At 37.9% G+C, this 25612-nt stretch overlaps 3 protein-coding genes across 5 annotated transcripts in view; 1 reads left to right on the forward strand and 2 right to left on the reverse strand.

Moving 5' to 3' along the window:
* prex1 (phosphatidylinositol-3,4,5-trisphosphate-dependent Rac exchange factor 1) overlaps positions 1-10318 on the reverse strand; it is a 75204-nt gene extending 64886 nt beyond the window's left edge. Inside the window, exon 1 of the mRNA XM_079897476.1 lies at positions 9716-10318. Within this exon, the coding sequence (XP_079753602.1) occupies positions 9716-9859 (144 nt within the window). The 5' untranslated portion in view covers positions 9860-10318. The remainder of the gene's footprint in view (positions 1-9715) is intronic.
* A 2948-nt stretch (positions 10319-13266) lies between these two features.
* On the forward strand, positions 13267-14882 carry tmem81 (transmembrane protein 81; the record flags this gene model as incomplete). Its single annotated transcript, XM_079895948.1, has 2 exons — positions 13267-13296; positions 14095-14882. Exon 2 carries the CDS (start codon positions 14100-14102, stop codon positions 14880-14882), a length of 783 nt encoding a protein of 260 aa, XP_079752074.1. The 5' UTR covers positions 13267-13296; positions 14095-14099.
* Positions 14883-17937: 3055 nt separating this feature from the next.
* Positions 17938-25483, reverse strand: stk38a (serine/threonine kinase 38a). Of its 3 annotated transcripts, none has more exons than XM_079897493.1 (14): positions 25410-25483; positions 23841-23977; positions 23351-23402; positions 23106-23228; positions 22398-22481; positions 22182-22305; positions 21934-22088; positions 21511-21637; positions 20957-21018; positions 20585-20702; positions 20379-20502; positions 20058-20153; positions 19134-19228; positions 17938-19017 (listed from the first exon to the last, which is right to left on the reverse strand). In XM_079897493.1, exons 2-14 carry the CDS (start codon positions 23969-23971, stop codon positions 18881-18883), a joined length of 1428 nt encoding a protein of 475 aa, XP_079753619.1. In that variant the 5' UTR covers positions 23972-23977; positions 25410-25483; the 3' UTR covers positions 17938-18880. The 3 variants fall into 3 exon arrangements, with proteins under 3 accessions (XP_079753619.1, XP_079753620.1, XP_079753618.1); XM_079897494.1 differs by having other exon boundaries at positions 17939-19017; positions 21535-21637; positions 25398-25477; XM_079897492.1 differs by having other exon boundaries at positions 17939-19017; positions 25398-25477.
* Between the last annotated feature and the right edge of the window lie 129 nt (positions 25484-25612).

Genomic DNA, 25612 nt, shown 5'->3' on the forward strand with positions numbered 1-25612 from the left:
TTTGTCCCCTTTCTCCAGTGCAAGTGAGGAGAATCTTTACAACCCAAACTGGTTCCCACAACGTGAGCAACAGCAAAACGTCCTGAATCCGATGCTCACGCTTCTTGTGAATGCCTGGCTAAAAACACACCCTGGCTCTTCCAAAGGGTCCTTTCATGGCTCTCTGTGAGAATCTGCCTCGCTGCAAAAGAGTATGAAGTAGTTCTGGATGCAAGGAAGGGGCCATTTTGGCCGGCATGGCGTGAAATCGAATAAATAAACCAAGAGAGAAGGGGGAGAGAGGGGAAAAAACCCTCTCTTTGTGCCCACGACCCAGCTAATGGAGACAAAGAGCCCAGTAGCAGGAGGATGAGGTTTGAAAGAGGGGATCCGAGCTCGGCCCTCTTTCTTCGTGACTCTGACTCCCCATCACCCTCAAGCAGCGGCCGCTGCAACAAAGTCCTCTTTGAGTTCGGCCCCCTGTCCCGCACTTCCGCTATGAGGGGCTTTAAAGTTCATGGCTGTTTGAGCTGCTCACAGGGGTGGAAATGAGTCATGGCACCACAGGAGAGAAAGATATGAAAGTGACAAGGGAAGAGATATAACTGATATGCTGAGCAAGAATATGCTAAAGAGCACTTGAACTTGAAGATGATTTCCCAAACTAACTTTTGAAGGAAATGAGAATTGTGTTTGCCAATGTCAAACTCTTCACCATGATGTTCGGGTGCTCTGTTTGCTATGGAGTTGTTCAAGGTGGTTGTGTGGCCATTATGTTCTGTGTGGTTGCTAGGGTGTTGTTAGGGTGTTCTTAGTCTCAGCCTGAGAGGTCACGCCCACGGACCGTTGGCTGAATGTCTGATGCATATGGCACACTTAACTAGAAACACTTCAGGATTTTCTAAGTCGTCATCTGATTGGATGACTTCCACAGGATGTCCGGGAGACGCGTGTCGCGTTCTTTAATGGTCCGCCTGCAAACAAAGTCATCGTGACGCCAAACCCCCTTCATGTAAGCCATTGTGTTTACAACTGTAACAATGAGCGTTTACCAGGATCAACTAAACGCTAAGTATGTGAAGTTCGCGGCACCATTGTTGCAGTAAACTTGCATAACGTTCTTGAATGAATAATTTTTTTAGATGCACGCTGGTCTGTTATCGTAGAAACATCGACTTTACTATTTTACGCCCCAAAACATGATGCGGATCATCAGGTGGTTGTCTGGGTGTTTGCTAGGGTGTTCAAGGTGGTTCAAGGCAGGGCTATAATTCTTAACTAAAACTAAAACTATTAAAAACTATTTGTTAATTGAAATTGGCATTGAAAAAATGTGGCCATGTGAAAAAATAAATACAACTAAAAATTATATTTAAAAAAATTATAATAATTAAAAGCAGCCAGGCAGTTTTAAAGGTAGCTGCTATGTGGTTGCTGTATCTGTTTCATCACATTCTGGTTATGATATGACCTGGGTCTCTCTTTTAATGTAAGTTTATACGATTTTTGTCCGTTTTATCATCCGCCAGGCAAAAATAATTCTGATTCCTTAGAATACGTCACACCAGAGTTTAATTGGTCAATATGGTCAATATTTTTCAGAAACTCCTAACCCTAAGATGAATAGTACTAGTGCTGCATGTCTTGTAAACAATCAATTGCAATACTTTGTTTTAGCTGTTTTTGATTCGGCATGCTTCCTACATAAGGTAGGTGTGTACATCACTCTGCCGTGAACAGCCCTATTCACAAGAACACAAGTGTTTGTCACACCACCCCATCATTAAAGAGCTTGAGCATACAAAGAATCCAACACTGATTGACCATTGGACAGTACTGATGCACAGGCTTGGTGCTGACATGTGGTAGTCCAGATAAGATCTCAGTCCAGATTGGCTTGGCCATCTGGAAGGCATTTGGGCTCATCTCCATGGAAGAGCGATTGAGCACATGGAAAGGTGCCACGAGAGCCAGGGGTTCATTCACCACAGGGGGGAAAGGACACAGTGGACCCTGAACTGACCTATACGAAGACAACAGACAGCAATCATTATCACTTCACATAGAAGGATGCTTGTTTGAGTACTCGAACACACACATACAGTTTAATTACCTCTGGAGAGTACTGACATATAATGGGATTTATTTGGCTGTGAACACCCGCAGCAGCTTACTTTGTCATTTACCACAGGCTTATATGCGTGTGTGTGTGCATATTATCTAATTTCCTGATGTGTCATTCCTACTTCCCTTTAGAATAATGGATTCAGTGTCACTGCAGCACATTCATCCCAGAAGCAACAAAGTGTATAATTATCATTGCAGCAACAGCATTGCTTCATTTGAGTCAAATTACAAATGCACTACAAATCTGTCATTTCTTCATTGATTATCATCATAAGAGTGGGTTCAGTGGCTGGACAAGAAGACTCTCCCTTCTCACCACAGGAAATAAAACCCACAAGATAACACAACATCCAATGCTTTACGTCAGCTGTGAGGTTATGGCAGATTGAAGTACGGACTGAATTATTTCATTTATTACTAAATCAAACAACAGGTTTTACGAAGTTCTACATGGATACATAAAATGCAGTTCTGTCATTATTATCATGACATATGACTGATATTTGATATGATTCAATATTTTGAATGATCTTTACTTTCTTTTATGTTATATGCTCTAAAAATTACCAAAAAAAGTACGTCTTCTGAAGCAAATATCTTTGTGTGGAGAAAAGACCCAAATTTAAGCAATTGTTCACTGATGATGTTCCTCTGCAGAGAGATGCATGCAGCCAAATCACTAAACTGAACTCAGTAAATTGAATTCAAAAATTGGATCAGTGCAGTTTGTTAACAAATGGTTACTCTAATTGGGAAACTGAACAGCAGTTCATTTGAAAAGAACAAGCTCAAAAACAAAAAAGATTGACAAATTAGCCTGATCCAGATCTAGTTCAACTCACTAACTCAATGGCCCTGTTTACACTTGGTATTAAGATGCATTTTTGTTGATCTGAATCTGATCACAAGTGGACAACCCTAAATACAGGTGTAGTCTAAAACATTTTGAGCTTATCCACTTCTAGAGGTAATGCAGTTAAAAACGCATGTGGTCAAATGACTTACATTTCAGCCTTTTCTAAAGCTATCAAATGACTTAACCTAGCTATCAAAAGAATGAGACTGTAGCACCACTTTTGTGGTCCTTTTATGGTGTTGTTTTTTCAAAATTCTCCATAGAAAATGAACGAGATGACATGAAGGCGAGTAAATAATGCCAATATCCCTTTAACAATCAGTAAACATTATGTATGTCAATGAATTCCCATTATCTGCATTTAAAAAAAGTTCCGACAGAGAATGTGAAACTACTTTAGTTAAGTTCCCAAATAAATCTATTAATTTACCTAAATGAATGACTTCACTGTTTAAACAGGCATTATATCAACCTAACCAGACTAATTCCATCTCCGAGTGTTCTTTAGGACTCGAGTAAATAATTCAGTTCCAATCAGTCAATCTGACAAAGCCCACATCCATCAATAGTGCACGCTCCTTTGTTTGTCCAAGGATGAGGTAAGTGGAATAAGTTCTTCTACGTTCATATTTCTTCCCTTTCAGGAGCAAAAGGAAAAGCCATACATCTAAAGAGATCTCACTCAAAAAAAATCTCAAGAGTCATGACATTACGGCTAGCCTCTGGCTACAAACCACAGGGGCAATTCCCTCAGGACAACTGAGGAATTCCTCAGAGCTCTCCTGGTCAAAGGGGTCAAGGGTCAATGTGGCAATGTACGGCCTTCCATTTACTGCTGTCCTTCTCTTTGCGAAACATGCTTCTCAAGTAGGCTGCTATTGTCTACAGCTGCATAGCAATGTTTGTGATGGGGTCAAGTCACAATCAAGGCTATTGACAGTCAAGAGAGAGTGAGAAAACACTGGTATTGTAGCTAATTCAAGTAAACAATCACGGCCACCATCCCACAGAAAAATCCAAGGAAAAAAAAAACAGACCTCATATGCACATAAATCCTCATCACCTGAATAATTAAACATCCAAGAACACAAAACAAGCTTTAAACCTGCTCAAAGTGGAGTTATGTAAGTGTCAGTTTAGCGCTGCAAGCCACAATCTGAAGTTTATTGAACATTTTGGGAACATCTGCTAAGAGCCTTATCCCATATGCCTGTGGTCTGCATACCTCTCCTCCATCTGATAGTGTTCATAATCCCTAACACATGGCTTTGTTTGCTGTCTGCTTGTTTGCAAAAGATGAGGAGGTGCCAACAGGCATACCTTATCCACAAGTATTTGTAACATGGCGCCTGGCCAGGTAGATGTGATTAAATTAGAGGTGTGAATACAGCTAGTAAGCGCAGGTGACGGCAATTACACCGTCGGCTGGTTACATATTCCAATGTTTCTGTCTTTGATATCTGAATAAACACATATTTCATTAACACCTCAGAGGCCTCTGACAGAGCGGTCAGGAACACAGGCGACTTTATCAGTTTCATGCTGTGCTTGGGACCTCACAGTGACTCACCTATCAGTCGCCTTTATCTAGGATTTCTAAGTTTGACTTTCAACTCAGCCATTCCAATTGGCTTAAAATACTGAATATCACAGAGAACATCAGCAGACGTTCTTACTCACAATATTTGTCAGACCACAAAAGGCCACGGGGGGATTAGTTTGCTAGTTTTGCTGTTTATTTTGTACAACATCCTCCCTTTCACTGCTGATGCTGCTGCTGTTTTAATATGTCCTCCTACAAAACATTAACACAAAAGCATCCTGAACATGAAAAACATGCAACATTGATGATTTGCCACATAAAGCTCTGTTTTTTACATTAACCAGCAGATGATTGATTCTGCAGTGTTGCACTGGGTATGATGAACTATCATTGGTCCAAAATCTTTGAAAATTTGGTATAATGGGAATAAGTTCCATCTGAAATTATATTAAAAATAGTTATTTAAAAATTTAAATAATATTTTACAATACTGTTTTTACTGTAATAAATGCAGCCTGTGAGCAAAGACATTACAATGTTTAAAATATTCAGACCACAAACTTTTAAACTGTATAATATATCATTAATATATAATCATATTTATTGTAGATGTTTTACCAGTACCCAGGTTTATTTTGGAGGACTCTTAAAAGGGTGAAATGTACATATTTTTTCCTGCCAATTGCCTTTGACTAGTGAAAGGGACTTTTTTGGGACTGTGCTGTCATTGTCAGTGTTGTCATTGTCCTGCGGTTCTTGAATGATAAGTCACATTAGTAACGGCTCAGGTGACTAATTCAAAATTAGTTCAGATCTGAGCTACTGCCATTGAGATGAATGCTAGCATATAATTCTTTTCCAAATTATAGATGTCCTTGGGTGTTACAAAAATCAGAAGAGTCATTAGAAACAACTACAAAAGCACTTTTGTATTTCAAAGCGATATGTTATCAGAGTAGAACATGAGGAAACTCAACCCCCTCAACAAAACCAGTCACTCATCAGCATTAAAAAGGAAGCCATAATTAGCAACATTATCCCAGGGTTTGTTTGCTATCAGATTCTTGGACACAAGAAAAGGTCTACTTAACTAATTGAGCTCAGATTCCTGAAATTCCTGGTGCTGACTTGTGCCTCTGTGCCATGGCTTATAACGCATGATTTGCCACAACTTTAAGACAGTGCTAATCTGACACTTTATAGGATAGAGGAGCGTAATCAGCAGAGCTTGTGGCAGTCACGGCGAGAGCTGTATGTTTAGCACAGGTGGCACCGCTGCCACTACTGATGAAGATCATCACTACTACTGAGCATCCGGAGGGTCTACGAGAGTCAGCGACCCAGAGTTTAACATTCAAAATGCTCAGCAACGAATCTTAACTTTCATCTACGCTTCGAAATCTTGTATAAATATGCACTACTATGCAGTTTACACATAAAACATCAAATAGAAATAATTCCATAGTTTGGCGGGCGAAGACGTGTACCCAGCTGAGCCATATGGCTGCTGGGTAGCTGGTTGTGACACTGCCATGCGGATCAGTTCTATAAAACTATTTATAACCCAGAAAGCTTACGCTTGCATGTGCTTCCCTCCTGTAAGGGCTGAGAGAGACGTCATCGGCAAGCAGGAAGCACCAGGTTGACTTCCTCCTCCATACATTCATGTCATCCTGTTTGGGTGAACAGTGTCTTGTCTTTAGAAGCCCAGCTGGGCCACACGAACTAACAACAGCTGGACTGGCAGTAAAGACATCAGAAGGGGCACGGATCCCAACCCAACACAGGAAACGGATCCTCAGACCGTTCATATGCAAACACTGAGGCTCTTACATTTAGGAACTGAAAAGTTAATTGAATCACAAGCTTCTACTTTTTTGCCCCTGAGCAAGACATTCAACCCTCAGGTTGCTTCAGGGAAACTTTCCTTGCAATTGCATCTTGATGGGTTAAAATGTCTGTTAAATGGGACGTTGCTATAAAGGATTTACTATATTGGGCTCTGATACAGACAAATACATTGACATGTTTGGTGCAACAAAAGCTTGCTTTCTTTTTGCCTTCAGATGAAAAATAATAAAATAAAAATTCAGAATTAAATAAAAAATTGCCACCTATGCTTTATAAATATTTGCACTAGTACAGAACTATTTTTTTAGGAGATTTTTTTACTGGGTGGCAAGGATGCATAAAATTGATCAAAAGTGACAGTAAACAATATTTTAAATTTGCAAAAAAATTGCCTATATTTCAAATAAGCTCTAGTCTTTTGAACTTTCTGTTCATCAAAGATTACCGAATTTTTTTTATCATGGTTTCCACAAAAATATTAAGCAGCACAGCTGTTCTAAATATTGAGAAATGTCACCAAAATAACTTGTCACTTTTCCTATTTCTTGCACTATTTTATGGAGTCCCACTTAAAACTAAAATGTAGTAATAATAAATTATTAATTTAATAATACAAATATAAAATTGTATATAAATGCAATTTTGAATGGACAAATTAATAGACATTTAAAACAGCTTTTTTACATATAACAATAAACAAATAAACTATAAATAAGCAAATACAATTAATTCATGGTTTAATGAAATAATAAATGATCTTTAAATGCAACTTTTAAAATGCAAAAAGCATTTGCCAACTGCTTTTCTTTATCCATTTGTCAATAAAGTAAAAAAAAAAAAAAAATACCATTGCACAGTTTAGTCATGAGAGCAACTAATGAAGTTTTGACTCAATTTCTAAGACACACCCCCTCCCCCAAGTGCTACTTGAAGTAGATGTAAGACTTTCACTAGACAGTATTACAAAACATGTCATCATTAAAGTGGAAGTTTTTAATATGTGCTGGATTTAATATGAATGTTTTTCTAACCCGAACTCTGAATCCTTCAAACGTTTTGTCATCTCTGATCTAAAATTCTAAATGTAACAGAAAAGATTGGGCCTGAAAAGGACTCTTATGGGAATCTCTAGCTCTGCCAGCCATTTTTGAAATTACAGCCTGGTTTATTCCTTTGAAGCGATGACATTACCCTTTGTAATATCGGCTTGAGAGTCCTTGTGGAATTCCACGAATAAACAAATGCAAAAAGAGCCACAAAGTCACAGTCCTGAAACCTTACAGTCGAATAAAAGTTATCTGGGTATCTTACATAAATATCTAAACAAATTCATGAGGCAATTATCAGTCTCCCAAGAGAGTGTGGCAGCCAGTGATGTTTGGCATGACAGTGTGTGCTGACAAAAGAACATAAAGACCACCTAGCATGCCAGCCTTGAGTTAAAAGGCAGACGTCTTTGATATTGATCTCAAGCACAGCCTTGTTTTTCACACGAGGACCTTGAAAAAAGTCAGAAATGCTGAATGACAAAGTGGTTTCCTTTCACCTGATGCACCACCGTCCGCTTCGCTTCACCTGCGTCAACACATCTTGACGAGAGGCCGTCAGGTGCATCTGCAGGGACTAATTTCATTGGTCCCGCTTCACTTAATGCTTCCAGATCAGATAACATCAGACGCACCGCTAGGGAGATGAAACCCTCTGAGACTCAGCAGATGAGAGGGGCCTATGATTCTTCCCATATGCAGAGAAAGAACAATAACTAGGACGAGTGAACCCATCCTTTTTCAGAAAACCCAAAAGAGGTTTTCTTAAATCTTTAACTGCCACAGCCGGCTCGACGTCATCAATTGGCAGCATCCTCAAAAAGCTACTGCACTCCGGGAGCGCAATATGATTATGAAGGATTGTTATAAAACTGGTTTAATAACTGTAAGGCTGCTTACCCCTCATTGGCATGTTTGTAAATCCTCCCCAGTTCCTTTGATCCTATTAAATTTATCCCAGGATCAAGAGGTTTTGGAACAGGGACAATGCGCTGGTGTGGAATGTGAGAAATGCACACAAAAAACTGTGAATAACATGGTTTACTAATGCTTAACTCGTTTTTGAAACCACGTAGGAAGGTTGGAATATGAACGGGTTTATGATTGTCTATTCTCTAATCCAGGCAAGCTATGTCACGATCTGATGCTAATCAGAGCAAGAAAACACTTGTCAAGTATGCCAAATCACTATCTGGAGATTTCAAACACTTTCTGCATTTACTTTTTACTTACTTTACATATGTTATCAGTGCAGGGTCAGTGAGGCCGAGCGGGATTGTATGCTGATGAGCACAACCTGGTCTTATCAAAAGACAAAAAAACAAGTGTTCGAAAGTTACAGGGGGGTTTACTGGCTAGATTGCCCTGAAGACCTGAAAATCCCACCGCTCACATGAGTCGCTGCTGTTTTTATGAGGTAGAGCTTATTAAAGGAAATGGCACATGACCAGGAAATACACTAGTTTAAGTTAGAGCTTGTTTGAATTACTAAAAATGCAGTAAAAGTGACTGACTCTTGTTTCTCGATTTGAGAGTGCACAGAGTCATATCTAAAAACTGCAGACCAGAAAAAGACAATGGATAAGATCACCCAATAAACTGTGAAACAGTCATTTAAAACAGTGATTCCAACCTGAGGTATGAAAAGAAGGTTCAAGGTGGCACATAATATCGATATGGATTTGCTTTAAACCAATAAAACTATGAGAATATGGAATTAGATAACTAATTATGATTAATATGATTTTCAACTCCTTTTTAAAGAAAGCAAACAATATGTAATGCATGTTGTATGGAAGTTGTAGAAATGTATGTGGATGACACTTGTTACAAAATAAGTGCTACTTTGAGTTTTGTGCTTAAAAGTGCCTTTAATAAAATGAATGATGGAATGTGAGACTTATCGGCCGGGCTGAGCTAAAAAACGTTGGGAAACACCGAGTTAAAACACCCACTGGAGGAAAAACATCCGCGTCCTTGCAAAGCATCAGTAAAACCCCCCAAGAAGTCCCGCTGCAAAACAGTCCCCCGTGCTTTGTTTTGTTATGTATGAAATGTGACTAAAAAATAACCTAGCCAACACAATTTGTTTTAGAAAGGCTGCCTGGTTCACGTATTCGCCCTCTTCCTCTTTCTTGACGACAGTACAGTGACTTAAACACAGCTTGACAGCTTCACCGGTGCCCGTTATCTCCAGTTTATGAGCCAGTAAACGAGACTGTAACAATAACCGCGCGACTGCAACATGTAACCAGGCACATGGGTGCTCAAACTGCAACACTCAAGAGAGTTTGGATTAAACCCAGTACTTACCGACTGCAGAAATGCCAAATTTCTCACGTAATCCCGTTCAGTGTTCAATATCTCATTTAAAACGCACAGTCTCAGACGAAACTGACGGCCCGAGTCCTTGCTGCTTACATCCCCGTTTTCTTGTTGACTGTCCTCCTCGCTCATTTTTAAAACCGCTTTGAGAGAAGCGCCTCCAAACAAACAAAAATATATGTGCCAGTTGTTTGAAAACGGAGGTGAAGATGTGGTAATTAATCCATTTAATCCGTCGCGCGCTGCTCGCAACCTCGCGACAGGATGCGGCAGGGGAAAATGTTAGGCTATATTGAAACTGAAGAAACTTCTGTTATAGTAGTAACGCGCAGCATCGAAGTCAACCGCAAGTCAATTTGCACCTCATTAAAAACACTTTCCGTTTAAAAGGTAAATCAGAGAAGTAGCCCACCGGGTGCCTGCAGTATAAATGAAGAAAGTGGCCAAAGGAGCCAAATGATGTGGAAGCAGGGAGTGCACGTGAAACGATCAGTAGGCTAACCATGAAATCACTGGCAAAACCGTGCAGTAAACGCCGAAGTAGCGAGTTCACGAGAGCTCAGTGTGCACTACACGAAAAGTGAGACGCTTGTTGTGAGAGCTGTAGAGAGAGAACTGAGTCTGCCTCTGAGGGACCGTCTGCAAAGTTGCAGCACTTGAACAATCACGACGTCTTCAGTTTCAATGAACTGATGAACTGATCCCTTCTGATCTTTAGATGTGTGATTATGATAATAGAGTTCCTTTTTATCTCTGGCTCCATCCTCCATGTCTGATTTATTTAGCAACTTAAAAGTTTTACAAAAATAAAAATGATTAGCACTTTTTGGGATTGTTAAAATGGTTAAAATTATGTTCACTAACATGAGATGAAGACTCTACACATCATCATATCTTCGAAAAGCAGTTCAATTCTAAATGGAGCGGGTCGCCTCTTCATGGGTGCCGCCATGTTGATAATCAAATGACTAGCAGGTACCAGCACGAAACACCAACATCAAATGAAAAAGTTAGGAATTATTCCAACTGTTGTAGCATGAGACAAACAAACAGCTTTGGCGTGAAACCACAGCAGTTCCTAAACAAACTTCTTGCATCAAGACCAACAGGTGTCAGTATAAAATCTAAATCCACTGGTACTATGAGGGCAAATAAGAGCCAGCTAGGGCTGCATAGCATTCACATAAATCACATACTTCCATACTATTTAGTAGGTGGAAGACAGTATGTGACAAAAGGAGTATAAAAGAGTAGGGAGTTAAAGTAGATAAGTGTGAATACGATTGGACACTTTACTATCCCATGAGGCCACGGGAGAGGATTTGTGAATGGCAGTGACGCGATGCAACTGATGCTGGTTGGTCACGTGATAAGGGCAAAATGTTCAGATTACATTATACTACACACATTCATACTATAAAGAACATACTTTTTTTTTAGCAGCCATGGAGTGCTTATATTCAAAATAAGTAGGCTACCTACTCAAGACGAGAGAGTATACGATTTCGGATGCAGCATGTTAAAGTCACCATGAAATCAAAATTGGCATGTTTTTTTTTTTTTTTATGGAATATTGCAGTATTTATTATAACTGATTTATCCGTAACCGTGCACATTGTTTTTTTTTATTCATATGCCCTCATTATATTTAATCAAAACAACTTCCCCTCCCTCTTATAGATCTTCTCTGATGATGTGTTTACTGGCATGAGGGTGGGTCAACCTGTCACTCACATGAGATCACAGCAGTAGCAAACCACATGCTTCAACCATCCAATCAATTCCCAAAAGACAAAATCAAGTCCCGCCCTACATTTTTTTCTTATTCAAGAAGCCATGTCCCTCTGATATATATCACAACAGGCAAGAAAAGACTATCCCAACTTCCATTTCATGCTGACTTCAAGGCTGCCTTCAAATATGCATACTTATATAGTAAGCAAAAAACAGTACTTGAAAAGAGTATGTCACAATATTCATAAAATAGTAGGCAAAAAGTACCCGGATGATCTAGATTCTAAAGTGTGCATCCAATGGACACTTTACTACCCCATAGGGTCAGAGTAGCGATGCAACTGATGATGGAACTATAGGTCACATGACAATGAAAACATGACAAATGTAGTGCGTCAATATTACGTTAATACTACACACATTCATAGTATCTAGAATGTGCTATTTTGACAGTTGCAAAGCACTTATTCAAAAGAAGTATGGCTACCTACTTAGACAGCATGCAATTTCGGACGCAGCTCAAAGCACTGCTATAAACAAAAATGAAGTGCAAATTTATTAATACATTTTTAAATGTGTACATGAACACTAATATCTGTTTAATTCAATCATTGGCATTGGAACCCGTGTCCATCAATTTGGCAAATTAATTTTCAATGTCCAAGAAAATGCAATAAAACATGTTTCACTACATGGAATGTGGCATCCCTGCAGTTTAAAGGGATAACCGTTAGTTCACGCAAAAATTAAAAATCTGTCATCATTTAGGCCTACTCACCCTCATGTCATGTCAAACCTGTAAAATAAGGTATTTTGAGAAATATCTCAGTTTATTTTCTCTATAGACTACAATGGAAGTAAATGGTCACCAAAACTGTTTGTTCGATTCTTCAAAATTTCTTTTGTGTTTTGCAGAAGAAGAAAGTCATACAGGTTTGGAATGGCATGAGGGTGAGTAAATGATAGATTGTTTGTTCTGATGCACAGAGACTGTCAAGGCTTTGTTTGTACAGTCTGTGCCCTTGAGGTGATGCTTCCTCAGCATGACAAACAGCCATCAGAGCTTATCCACATCCTGTTTACACCATCACAAAAGACTAAAACCAAGAGTACAGTTCTCTATCTCTCTCACTTAAAAAATTTGGCCACCTGGCCAAACCACCAGACTCCACCAAATGAATGGGCAAAACGTAAAGGGTAAGAATGACTCGTTGGCCTGGTTTGAATCACTATTACCCCGCAGGAGTCTTTTCGCTCTAGGCATTTCATAGCTGTCTGACATTTGAGAGGTGTCAATAACCGCTGGTTCTGCTTTAGGCTACTTGGCGTGAGTAGCCTACATGCCCACACACTAACTCAACATAGTCGCCGTTGCCACTTTATGCTTTGACATAACTAAATATAATTGTTTCACAGTAAGTAACTAACGTTATAAGTAAATATAAGTGACACCCAGATAATATAATCAACCGTTTACTTATTTTACTACTTACTACACCCGTAACGTATTTACCGGTAGTCACACTGCATAACTTACGTTCTGTGAGACCAAGCGCCATCTTGTGGCAACTGACAAGATGGAATACAAACGTTGTAAATAAAAATAAAAAACATTATTTTAAACGAAAACAAATAAATAGATGTTTTAGTCGACAGTTGTAAGCTAAATCTCTTTTAAGCACGCGCTTTCCTCCGTTATTTCAAGCGCACATGAAAGACGCAACTGATAAACAGAGAGTTATGACTTTATAAAAATAATGCGAAATAGAATCTTAAAGGTTGAGAGATTTTTTTTTGTTTATAGTTTATCACATCTTTTGAACACACCAACGAAGGTAAGACAAACCTATTTTTCTTTTAAACGATAACTGAAACACCCCATCATAATAAGTGTAAAATACCAGTTTGGAACTGATAAAAGTGATTCCCCATTGTAAATGGTTTAGTTTAGGCTTAAAATTCAGGTGTGCTTAAAATAATAATAATAATAATAATAATTAATTAATTAATTAATTAAATAAAAAAAAACAATAAATAATAATTTAATTAATTAATTTGGACAGTTTACTTGATCATTTAATTTAGGTGTGCAAAGGATATGTGTATTTAAAAAAAATAAAATAAATATACATAATTTTTTCAAATTAAATAAGGTGTTGACTTAATTCATGTGAGCTACTTATATGTGTATACAATAATAATAATTTTAAAATTAATAAGAATAATTTATTAAAGGAATAACTTGGTTCACTTCAAAATGAAAATTCTGTCATCATTTACTCACCCTCAAGTTGTTTCAAACCTGTATGAATTTGTTTCTTCTGCTGAACAGAGGAAGATATTTTGAAGAATATCGGTAACCAGACAGTTGATGGACCCCATTGACTTCCATAGTAGGAAAAAAAAATACTATGGAAGTCAAGGGGGTCCCTCAACTGTCTGGTTTCCGATATTCTTCAAAATATCTTCTTTTGTGTTCAGCAGAAGAAACAAATTCATACAGGGTTGAAACAACTTGAGGGTGAGTAAATGATGACAGAATTTTCATTTTGAAGTGAACTAATCCTTTAATAAACATATGGTCGTATAGATTCTCATTCTGAACATCTTCTGCTCCTCTTCTATGTCTCAAGTTACAATGGCTGGCTCAGCACTTTGGCTGGTGTTGCTGTCCTGCACACTCCTGCACTCCCCCAGCTGGTGTAGCAATTTAACCAAAGCTGACCTGGAAGAACTGGAGAAGATCAACACCTGGGTCATCAAACGCAGCTTTCCCTGCAGTGCCACCTGTGGGCTTGGCCTCCGTACACAAGAGCTCTGCCCTATCAGGGGGACCGGAAACATCTCCAGCCCTTCCTGCAAACTGAGGACCATCCGCTGCCTAGACACCTGGCAGTGTGGACTGAAGACCCAAACAGCAACTGTCGGTCAGCGTCTGGTGCTTGACTGCTTAGAGGAAGTGATGGAAGCCATGGGCCGCTTTGCCTTTGTGGTGTCTTGGCGCTTCACCGGTGGAGTCATCACCTCTGATGACTCATTATTCACCCGCTATGAAGCCCTCAGCCTCGACAAGGTGGTGCTAGACCCTCTCAGAGTAGAGGATTCTGGGACATACCGCTGTGACGTACTGGACACCGACAAACGAAGAGTGAAGAGAATGTATAAAGGGGTAAAGGTGTTATCTCCCAAAGAACTGAGTTTAGACTTTAGTAAAGGTCTGATTCAGTGGGAAAACCCTGTGAGCCTGTTTTCTAACATCACTACCTCAAGAAACATGTATCCCAGCAGGACTGTCCGAAACATGGTGTTGTTAAGCGTGTCCATATCTGCTTTAATGGTGTCGGTCATCTTTCTACTCTTGTGGGGTTTATACTGGATAAGACCCAGACAAGCTCAACTTTCCCAGGACAACAACATTTGAATGATTAAAAAGTCAAATGAATTCCCAGATTTCATTTTTCAATCATTTTACTAAGTCACTGATTAATAGATGTGTTAAAAATGAATTTGACCATGTCACGAACGCGTGGGATTGAAAAACATGTTCAAACTATGGTGTACTATTTATAGAGCAGAGCTGTTAATGAACTGCTTAAAAATGATTCACATTCACGTTTGTTCAAAGGGACAAACAGATCACTTCATCGACCGTGGGACCAGTGGTCACAGGTTCCTAATTTGGATCCCAGTAATTTATGCTAAGTTCCTTAACTTGTTCTTACAGCAGCCCTACTTTAAGAAAAACACATACATTACGGCAGTGGTTGATCCCGAGGCCCCCATTGGTTAAGACAAAAATAATTCAATAGTCAAAAATAACCATGACGATTTTCATAATTACATACATTTTGAGAACAGTATGTTCTTCACTAAAAAAAGAAGTGTAAATATATTTTTTATAAAATATTTTATTTTTTATATATGTTTATGTTATACATTAAACTTTTTCATAGTGATAGCTTTAAACATTTAAGTTGATTATTTTGATATATATATATATATGTGTGTGTGTGTGTGTGTGTGTGTGTGTGTGTGTGTGTGTGTGTGTGTGTATGTCAAGTCAAGTCAAGTCAAGTCAACTTTATTTATATAGCGCTTTTCACAATACAGATTGTATCAAAGCAGCTTCACAGTATTAAGTGTGTGTGTGTGTTACATTTAACATGTTTTTTATAGGGATTTTTTTTCAGAATTACATAAATTTCCAAACTATGCCCCCTAGTTGACATACATATACATACAGTTGAATTCACATTTAAAAAATACATAACAGAAAAGCAAATGCACACCACTACTTTTTAAATTTGAAGAAAGCCTGAGTAGTTTTTGCCTAAGCAAAAGTTACCAACATGATGCCAGATTGTTACTATGCGGTTGTGGTTCATAAATATGATGCTATGGAGTGACTTAATATAATGGCTTAAAGATAGATAAGACTTTTAATTTAAGTTTGTGGGAAGTTTGATATCTTGAAAAGTAAGCAAAGTTATTATTCACATCTGCAGCCCAAACATGTAGGACGAGCTACATGCTGAGGTTTAATACCTAGGGTTAGGGGTTAGGAAAAAATCCCAATAGAGGACAAATAAGGGCCACTAATAAGGGGGAAAAGAAGGAACAGAAGAGTCTCACACACAAGTAAATGAACTGGTGTTTTATTCAGGACGTTTTACAGGTCAAAGTGTGCCCACACCTCAAAAACAAACTCTCTATCGGACAAATAAACCAGTGAAAGGTGCTCTGTGAGCGTAGGAAAAATCCACAAACACTCTACAACTCAAATTTAAGGCAGGGAGAGGACAAACGCCCACCTCCCACAGCAGAATGTGACATCAGTGAAACCAGGAGCCATGTTCACAAACCCTTCAGAAGCAGGAATGCTGCTCCTTGATCAGCTTTGCATTTGATACGCATTTATGATCGGGATAAACAGCAATTAATCCATGATCTCCTGCACGGATAGTTTGTGAGCACTAGCGCCAGTTTGAATAAACTCCTTTATACACATTGGTGTAATTATTTCTTTAGCTCTAAGCAAGTAAATATAGACGCCAAAAATCTTAAGACTAGTCTACATCTGATTAGGTGTGAAAAAAAGCTGCTGAAAGAATTACAAACTCTCTTACAGGCAAACAACAGAACAGTCATTCAGTGTGTATATAACTTGACAAGTGTGTGTGTGTGTACTTTAAATATACATGACATTACAACTAGCAAAAGGTGCATTGTTCATCTTCAAAAAAAAGAAACAAAAAAAGTGTCCTTTTTCCTGATTCAAAGAGAACGTCCTCACTCTAGGACAAGGATGCAAGCAAGAAACCTACAGAAAAACAAGTGAGAATTTAAAACAGACACTCTCTTTATGATCATGATCATTTTCAGCATGTGAGATACAGCAACAAGAGATACAAAGCAGTCCAGCCCGTGATCTGCTTCCTCGAGACAGTGTATAATTCCACCAAGCCATCATTCATAAGCAATAACCATGAAATCACCCCTACATATTCTTGATACTAGAAAAAAGGGGAGCAAATAAAGCAGCATGAAACTTCACAAACTCGTTCATAGCTCTTTGACTTGTCCAGCACACGTGAAAACATGCAACAGAACGACCCTCAGACAGCATGAAAAATCTCCAGCCATAATTACTATATATTTAAAAAAAAAATAATAATAATAATACACATCCAGACCAAAGACAGTCACACATTGCTCTAAGGATTAAAAAACGCACCATTCGAACATGATTTCATGCTACTTTCCATATCATTTGTAGCATTGTGGGATACAGTAATGTTATTTGAGATATTACTCTAGCAGTATATTGTGCTCAGCTCAACATCTATCAACAAGCAATTCCACATACAAAACTTTTGTCATGCTGCGCGCAGCATTAAATCTAGTCACCAAATCATTCGCTCAAGCATTTAGGTGAATCTCAGGTCATTCTCGAGACGCCGATTCTAAATGAATGCAACTTCTAGAAGCCTGTTTTAATCTTCAAGATACATTCAATTTGGTCACAGAAAGTCGACATATGGGCACTGATTGTAGAAATACAATTCAGTCATTCACCGTCTGCGAATTTCACACACTTCTGAAAATCATTCTTGCACTCTTACTCTTGTTTGATTTGTACAAAGTCAGCCATCACTAGCAACATGCTGATACAAACAGCTTCAATAATGCAGACTGACTAAAACCATACGGAATTAATATTTTGCTACAAGTTAAGTTGCTAGCTGCTCAAGACAAAGTTTATGCTTGCTAATTAATGCTGTATGAAAGCCAAAGCATCCATGACCAAACAACATCGAGATTCAAGCCCATAAAGATGATTAAAAGCGGCATCTCTTTGGTAGTATACATTTTTTTGCATTGAACATTTCATCGCCACAAAACGGAAGACTCGATCAAATTCAAATCCCTGAATAGTTTTGCTATTCTTCTCAAGATGCAAGAAATGTGGCTTTGTTCCCCAAACTTCAGCAATGAGCCCCTTTATTAAGAAAAACAATTGCATCACCACCAAGCAACTTCTGAATCAGCCAGTGGCTGAAACTACCCATTATATAAACAAATGCTGGTCCATAGAGATTGCTTGGTTATTGACATGAGCTGGTGAAGTTTCCTGATATGCAGTTGATGAATAATTTGGTTTAATTGGCAAATGCATTCATGATGTTTCTGCTGGTATAAGAAGGATCCGAGCGCAAGGCAACATCTGCAGCTTCGGGGGTTTGTATAAATCACATTCAGATCCGACTGAATATGAAGCCCCGTGTTTTGCCATTGTCACTGAGATCTTGGATGGTAAGCGTAACGAGAAGGAATTTCCATGAAACAGAGGAAAGTATTGTCTTTAAAAGAATGGATTTTCAAAAAAAAATCCATCTCGATTAAAACTAGGGAAGCTGTGTACGGCAGATGTGGACACGAAAAAAAGCTGAGACGGGGATTTTACCACAAACGCTAGTTCTTTGAAATGGTAAATCGACGATCCACCAGTGCTAATGCAGTTAAAATCAATTATGGTTGCAGGAGATCTAACTAGCTTCCGTTCAAGCCCTTTTTTTTAACCAGTGTCAGTGTACTAAAATATCCCCATTCCTAAATGTACAAAATCTGGCAACCTGCAAGACGATTGCCTCAAATCCTTAAGAAGGAAAAAAGGAAAAGGGAGAAGTGAGGACATTTAGGGTGTTAGAGGAAAAGAAGCCCTTAGGTATGACTCTGAACGTGTCCTTCTATGGATTGAGTGCGGGTGGAGTCCACATCCATTAATGAGTCATGGTCGACTGAATCAAAACAGGAAGCGGATGATGCAAGATCCTTCAGATGCGAGGAGGAGCGATGGAGAACGTCTCCTTATAAAAAAAACAACCACTGCAAAAGCGCAGCATCAAGTCCCATCAAGGCCTATCTTTTCCCAGTTTTCATGTACGATGGGATGCCTCCTCGTGCGGTCAGCCCCTCAAAGCGCTTGTAGGTGTAGTTGATGAACACCCAGTCTTTACTCTTTAGATCTGCCTCGGTGTGGTTGGACACAGGAGGGGCTTGAGAGAGAGAATAGAGGAAGTTAGGGAGTAATGTTATTATATAGTTCTGAAATACATAACCCATAAAATGTCATGTATTTCAGTAAGCATATCTAAAGTGACTAAAAATGCACCTGTAGGCTGAAGGATGTCTGATTCAGGGAATTCGTCAAAGTTTGAGGTGTCGTCAATGCTTTTGATCTCAATTGGAATAGCTGCTGGTCTCTCCCTAGAGGAAAAAAATAACAACATCTGTGTTCAGAATTGTATACATCCATACTACTCTTACCATTCTTAAAAAAGAAAATAATACCTTTAATACCCAAGATGCACTAAAAATAAATTACAATATAAAACTAAATAATTCTATTTCAAATAAATCCTGTTGTTTTAACTCACTACTTAAAGAATCCTGTTCTAAACATTGATAATAAGAAATCTTTCGTGAGCAGGACATCAGCATATTAGAATGATTTCTGAAGGAACGTGATTCTGAAGACTGAAGTAATGATGCTGAAAATTCTGATTTGTATTCACAGTAAAATTACATTTTAAAATATATTAAAATGGAAAATAGTTATTTTAAAATATAATAATATTTCACAATATTGCAGTTTTATTTCAAAATATTACCGTTTTTACTTTTGATCGAATAAATACAAACTTGGTGAGCATAAGAGACTTAAAAACCTTTTTTTTTTTAATCTTACTAACCTCAAAATTTCTAACAGTATTGTAAAATGTGCATGGTATGCAAATCAAAGGCATAGAGTACACATATAACCTAGAATTGCGAATTAAAAGTGTACACTGCGTGAACCAGAAGCAATGAACTAAAAGTAATACAAATTGTTTTTTTGTTCTGATTATTTGACCAAACAGTCAAAAAAAATAAATAACTGGACACCACTTGCTGAATTCTACATGCAATATAGAAAGTATGTTTACATTCAAAGCCCAAAGACAATTAAATCATGAAGTAGATCAAACAGTAAACTCATTTCATTATTCAATACCAGTTTAATCTGTGTGTTTGTCTACGTGAGATGACAGTATACCTGATGTGGTCATAGTCCACCCCCTCAAAGAAAGGGTTAGTCTTGATCTCCTCCACTCCAGTGCCTCCAATCCTGAGCTCACTCTCACAACAGAACCTAGTGGAAAACAACAGAACATCAGGTGAAATTAAGAAAAAAAGAGATTGCTAAAAATTAACCATGTCTTAAAATGTAGGTTAGCATCATGGTTAATGAAAGCAAAATGCACTGGGACGAGAGAAGAGACAAGAGTTACAGCTAAGAGCATAAAATAAAGGCAAAAATCACAGCAAAAAATATGCAAATAAAGAAGGAAAAGTATAAGCAGTGAGAGAGCTGAACCTGAGGATCATATCCTTGGCCTTCTCTGAAATTGGGACCTCAGGTGGAAAAGTCAAAGTTTCCCGCCAGTTCATCACTTTCCTGTACGTTTCCTGAGGTGTCTCAGAGCAAAATGGAGGGTAACCTGAAAAACACCCACACAAACACTTTAGCCACATTAACAAAATAAAAAACTTACTTTATTTACAAAGCAAAAATCAACTCACCTATCAACATTTCATACATAATGACACCCAAACTCCACCAATCACAAAGCTTGTTATAGCCATTTTGCATAAAGACTTCTGGGGCGATGTAGTCAGGGGTTCCAACAGTGGAGAAGGCCTGAAAAATACACCTTTAATTCAGACAAACTTCCTTGTCTACTATTCTACTTATTAATCCAACACAAAAAAAGTTGTGAGATTACACAAGACTGCATCGTAACCCTCCCACACTACTTTTACAATCATCAACTGCCATATTAAGAACACACTAATTTCACAATAACTCTTGCAAAGGCTCCTCATGCAACACTGAATCTATCTGTACCCACCCACTATGTGTAGGGCAGTATTTGGTCAAGAGGAAACTCTTACCAACTGTCTCCTGTTTCGCTTCCATGTTTCTGCTTTCCTCTTTGAGTTCATGTTCTGGAACGCTACAGATGAAGACAAGTCAAGAGTTACTGCTACAGAATCAACCATGCAATCTCTTCATTACTTCATATACACTACTGTTTAGGGTCACTAAATTATTAATACTTTTATTTAGCAAGGATGTATTAAATTTCTAAAAATGTAAAGACATTTATAGTGTTACAAAAGATTTTAAATTCTAAATTACTTTGTCAAACTGAAGGCTGAAGTAATGAGTGCTGCTGAAAATTCAGCTTTGTCAACACAGGAATAAATTATATTATATTTAAAAAAAAAAAAAAATAAAAAAAAAATTTCACAATATTACAATATTTACTGTATTATTAATAGAATAAATTCAGCCTTGGTGAGGGTGAGAGACAAAAACATTTAAAAACGTACTGACCCCTAACTTTTGAACAGTAGCGTATTATGTTAAATACATTCTACAAAGAAGAGCATGATGCAAAAATACATGAATGTAATGTGGTATATGAAATCTTTAGGATTTATACCAGAAGAGATGTTTGTCTGCTTACTGAAGTCGCTGGGAAGGCTATGATTGAGGTTTCTGTAGAACTCTGTGCGGTGAGCTTTCTTCAGACCAGTGCATAAGCCAAAATCAGACAACTTTACATGGCCCTGAAAGAGCAAAATAAGAATCACTCTTTTGATCAAGACCATGTGATCCTGCGAGGCTGTTGGATTGAACTTGCCTATAGGGAGGTCACAGTTCAATACTAATAAATACAATGTTATAATAATAACTCTGAGGTACCAAGTGAAATTTTACTGGTTTTGACTTTTGAAATTAATAGCAGCAAATGTAGCTGCCTATCTTTTTCTGAATAATGTGATGCTTCAAAAACTATTTATTTAGCAAAAAATTATAAATGTAATATTTAATTTCATGAAATAATCTGTGCGGGTTTTCTTACTCTTGAGTCCAGCAGCAGGTTGTCTGGTTTGATGTCTCTGTGGATGAAGCCTAGCTGGTGAATGGAGTCTATAGCCAGTACAGTCTCAGCAATATAAAACTGTGTGGCCTCCTCCGTTAAAGTGTCTTTCTTCATCAGTAGAGTCATCATATCACCTGGGCAAACACACACACACATCATTCAAATTTGGAGCCATCATCTTGATTGTAATGCTTCTCTGAAATTAACCGAGATCAACCCACGCTCACCTCCAGGCAGAAACTCCATGATGAGGTAGAGGTTCATCTTATCCTGAAAGCTATAAAACATCTTGACTACCCACAGACTGTCTGCCTCTACAAGGATGTCCCTTTCTGCTCGAATATGACCCACCTTGAACAGAAAACAGAGACAGAGACCTGTTAACAAGACAAAGAACCCTCAATGTCATATGTGAATATGTGACTCCATCAGTGAAAACTCACCTGCTCTTTCTCAAGCATATCAGCCTTGCGCAAGATTTTCATGGCATAAACGTGTCCCGTGTCCTTCTTCTGAACTAGCCGCACCTAGAGAGAGAAAGTGCATTTTAAATGTGCTAGAATACAAAATACACTACAGTTCAAAACTTTGTACGATTTCTGAAAGTGGTCACTCAAGCTCATTAAGGCTGCATTTATTTGATTAAAAATACAGTAAAACCAATAATATTGGGAAATAATATTACAAATTAAATAATTCTGTTTTACTTCAATCTATCATAAAATGTAATTTATTCCTGTGCAGCCATTACTCCAGTCTTGAGTGTTACGTGATCCTTCAGAAATCATTCTCATATGCCGATTTGCTGCTCAAGAATCTATTTACTTTCAATGTTGAAAACTGATGCACTGCTTAATATTTTTGTGGAAACCATGATCATTTTTTTCAGGATTCTTTGATAAATAGAAAGCTCAAAAGAACATTCTTTTGTAAAATGATACACCTTAACTGTCACGTTTGATTCATTAAATGCATACTTGTTGAATAGAAACAATGCATTAAAAAAAAAAAAAAAAAAAACAACGTACTGACCCCAAACTTCAGAAAGGTAAGATTATACATAGTGTACAAATGGCCTCACAACTATGGACTAAAACCCCCCCAAATTTTATTTTGAATAGATGCAGTCTATAACAGAAAGAAACTCATACCTCTCCGAAAGCTCCACGGCCAATCACTTTGAGCGACTCAAAGTCCTCTAATCCAAGCCGTGTTCGTTTAAGACGAAGAAACTCTGTCTCTTTCCTAGCATGCTCAGACCGCCGGAGACGCTTCTGCGGGACCATGAAAAGTAGACATTAAATCAACCAATCACATGAAATTACATTCTCTGAGTGTTTAAACATTTAACAAAAGTTTTTTTTTTAGAAAAAAGCAGTATTTCAGAAAAGCTCACCTCTTCATCAGCTAGGCCCTCTTGATCCATGACCTTTTCCAGTTTCTGCTGCCTGTAACATATAGAGAATAGCTTTAAGACATGTGATAAAACACTAGAAAGGTGTGGTCCACTAGTCTGACATCATTTCAAGAGGGACAGAAGAGTCCGTATTAAAGGGCCCCTGGAATTTGGGAGGTTCTTAAAGAAACACAATGGGCACAAATGACAGACAGTAGTCTCGCCATATGCATCCAAACCAAATGTATGTGAGGAATTACATGTATTTGTCCAAATGCTTAGTGAATCATTTAGACCTGCCAAACCTGTTCAACTAGTGAAAGTTACAAAAAACTAAGAGTATTGCTTAAGTCCTAAATATTTAGACCAGTGTGTGGGCAACGAGTAGTTCTCGATGGAAAAATAAAGTCTATACTTAAAAATAACTTTAAAACAACAGAGAAGGTCTTGCTTTTTTGGAAAAGCTTTTCGCTTTTTTTTTAGTCCTCACCTCATTTCCCTTTCCTCATGCTGTGAAATCAGGTTGCTATAATAATTCTCCAGCGTCACTTTGGCCATGGTGACCCGTTCCTTAGTGTGGTTGCTCATCGAGGAGCAGGACGTCTGACTTGTCATCGCCATGGTTAACTGGACAGGAAAAACATGTTGCATCAGAACGGACAGTGTTTAAAGTCGTGGTTATCTTGACACTTATGCGTCGTTTTCTCTTAATTCACTTTATTTACATTATTGAATTGTCCTGTAAATTCAACTTCAGATATTAGAGCTTTGCATCTGACATGGCTTATACAACGTCTCTCTGTGTTTAATCATTGACATATGGCTTTTCAATCTTCTAGATGTAATGGAACCCCAAATATGATTATACTCATGCAAGAAAGCCCTTATCCTAAAATGTACAATTTTTTTAAGAATGATCAATCTATATATTTTCATGTAGACTCAATTTATACTGTGAAAATGTTACACATAAGGGTAAAATATTTGAGAATATGTATATATTTTATATTATTACTTTTCCCCCACTCTCTAATAGTACTGCACTGTTAGATGTAGCCTATTTATTCATTTATATTAAACAAAAAATTGCATTATTATTCTCTTAACTAGTAGTGATTTATATAATCGCTTTATTTATTTATTTAATGTATACTGTTGTTCTCTTAACTTTTCCATGGACCCCCCAAGTACTCCCTTGCGGCCCCCAGACCCCAGTTTGAAGACCCCTGATCTATGACATGGGTACAGAAGGCTGCTGGTTCACATAAAATGATCCTTTCTTTCCATTACCAGCTTCACATGTGTTTCTTGTGCAGGTATTCAGTGAAAGGCATCATTCAACATCAGCTACAACATTTAACTTCCCAGAAAACCCACGCCTGTAAAGTCTGACTGGCCCTTTGTTGCGCCATGGCCAAAACAAGCATAAGATACAGACTATACTTAACGCCTATTTAACATCTGAGTCAACTTCCACAGCTGATGTCACTGAGACTGTGGTCTGAGATACGTGTTTGCAGACAGCAAGGGGAATTTCTCTATGAATAAATCGTGTGACAAATTAAATGAAACAAAGTTGACGAATAAAATCAGAACAAAAACTGTAAGGACATGAGCAAGACTTAATACTATTAAAAATCACGGAGAAAGTCTACAGACAAAAAAGCAAGCGGACAGACACACTAAAGTTTGCCATCGCTTTTAGTGGGTTTGTGTATTTAGCATGTATGCAATTTTAAAAGCAAAACTAAGGCTAATATATTCTTACTAATCAATTACTAATAATTATAAGCCTAAAGAGAAAGTGTGAAAAGTAAAAAGACAGAAACTATAATCAGCAGTGTAGTAAGACTGTCAGTCTGCTAGCAGCAGCCGCTAACTGTCTGTTCAGACTCATCTGCTCTCATAGCAAAGTGTGAAACGGCTAAAATCTAGTTTCATTTCTAAAAAGAACAAAAGCGACTTTGTCAAAGTTTAAACAACTACCGTAAACAAAACTATTATTTACTGGTAAAAACGTGTTAGTTTGAAAATAAAAATAAAATACTTGTTTGCTTACCTTCCACTCGACCTCAAACTGACTTGAGCTAGTGGACGACGACGGACATTATTTCCTTTTTCCGGGTTGGTGCTTCAGTGGGGAAAAAAGGAACAAAACAAAAGTCCTCTTTCTGACAGCCCAGCTGTTAAAATGTAATTTATAAAAATTTGACAAAATTAGCCAACCTCAATGTGATTAATTAACCTACTGAAAACTATTAT

This window comes from Squalius cephalus (genome assembly GCF_949319135.1).
Source record: "Squalius cephalus genome assembly, chromosome: 16".
Classification (NCBI taxonomy): Eukaryota; Metazoa; Chordata; class Actinopteri; order Cypriniformes; family Leuciscidae; genus Squalius; species Squalius cephalus.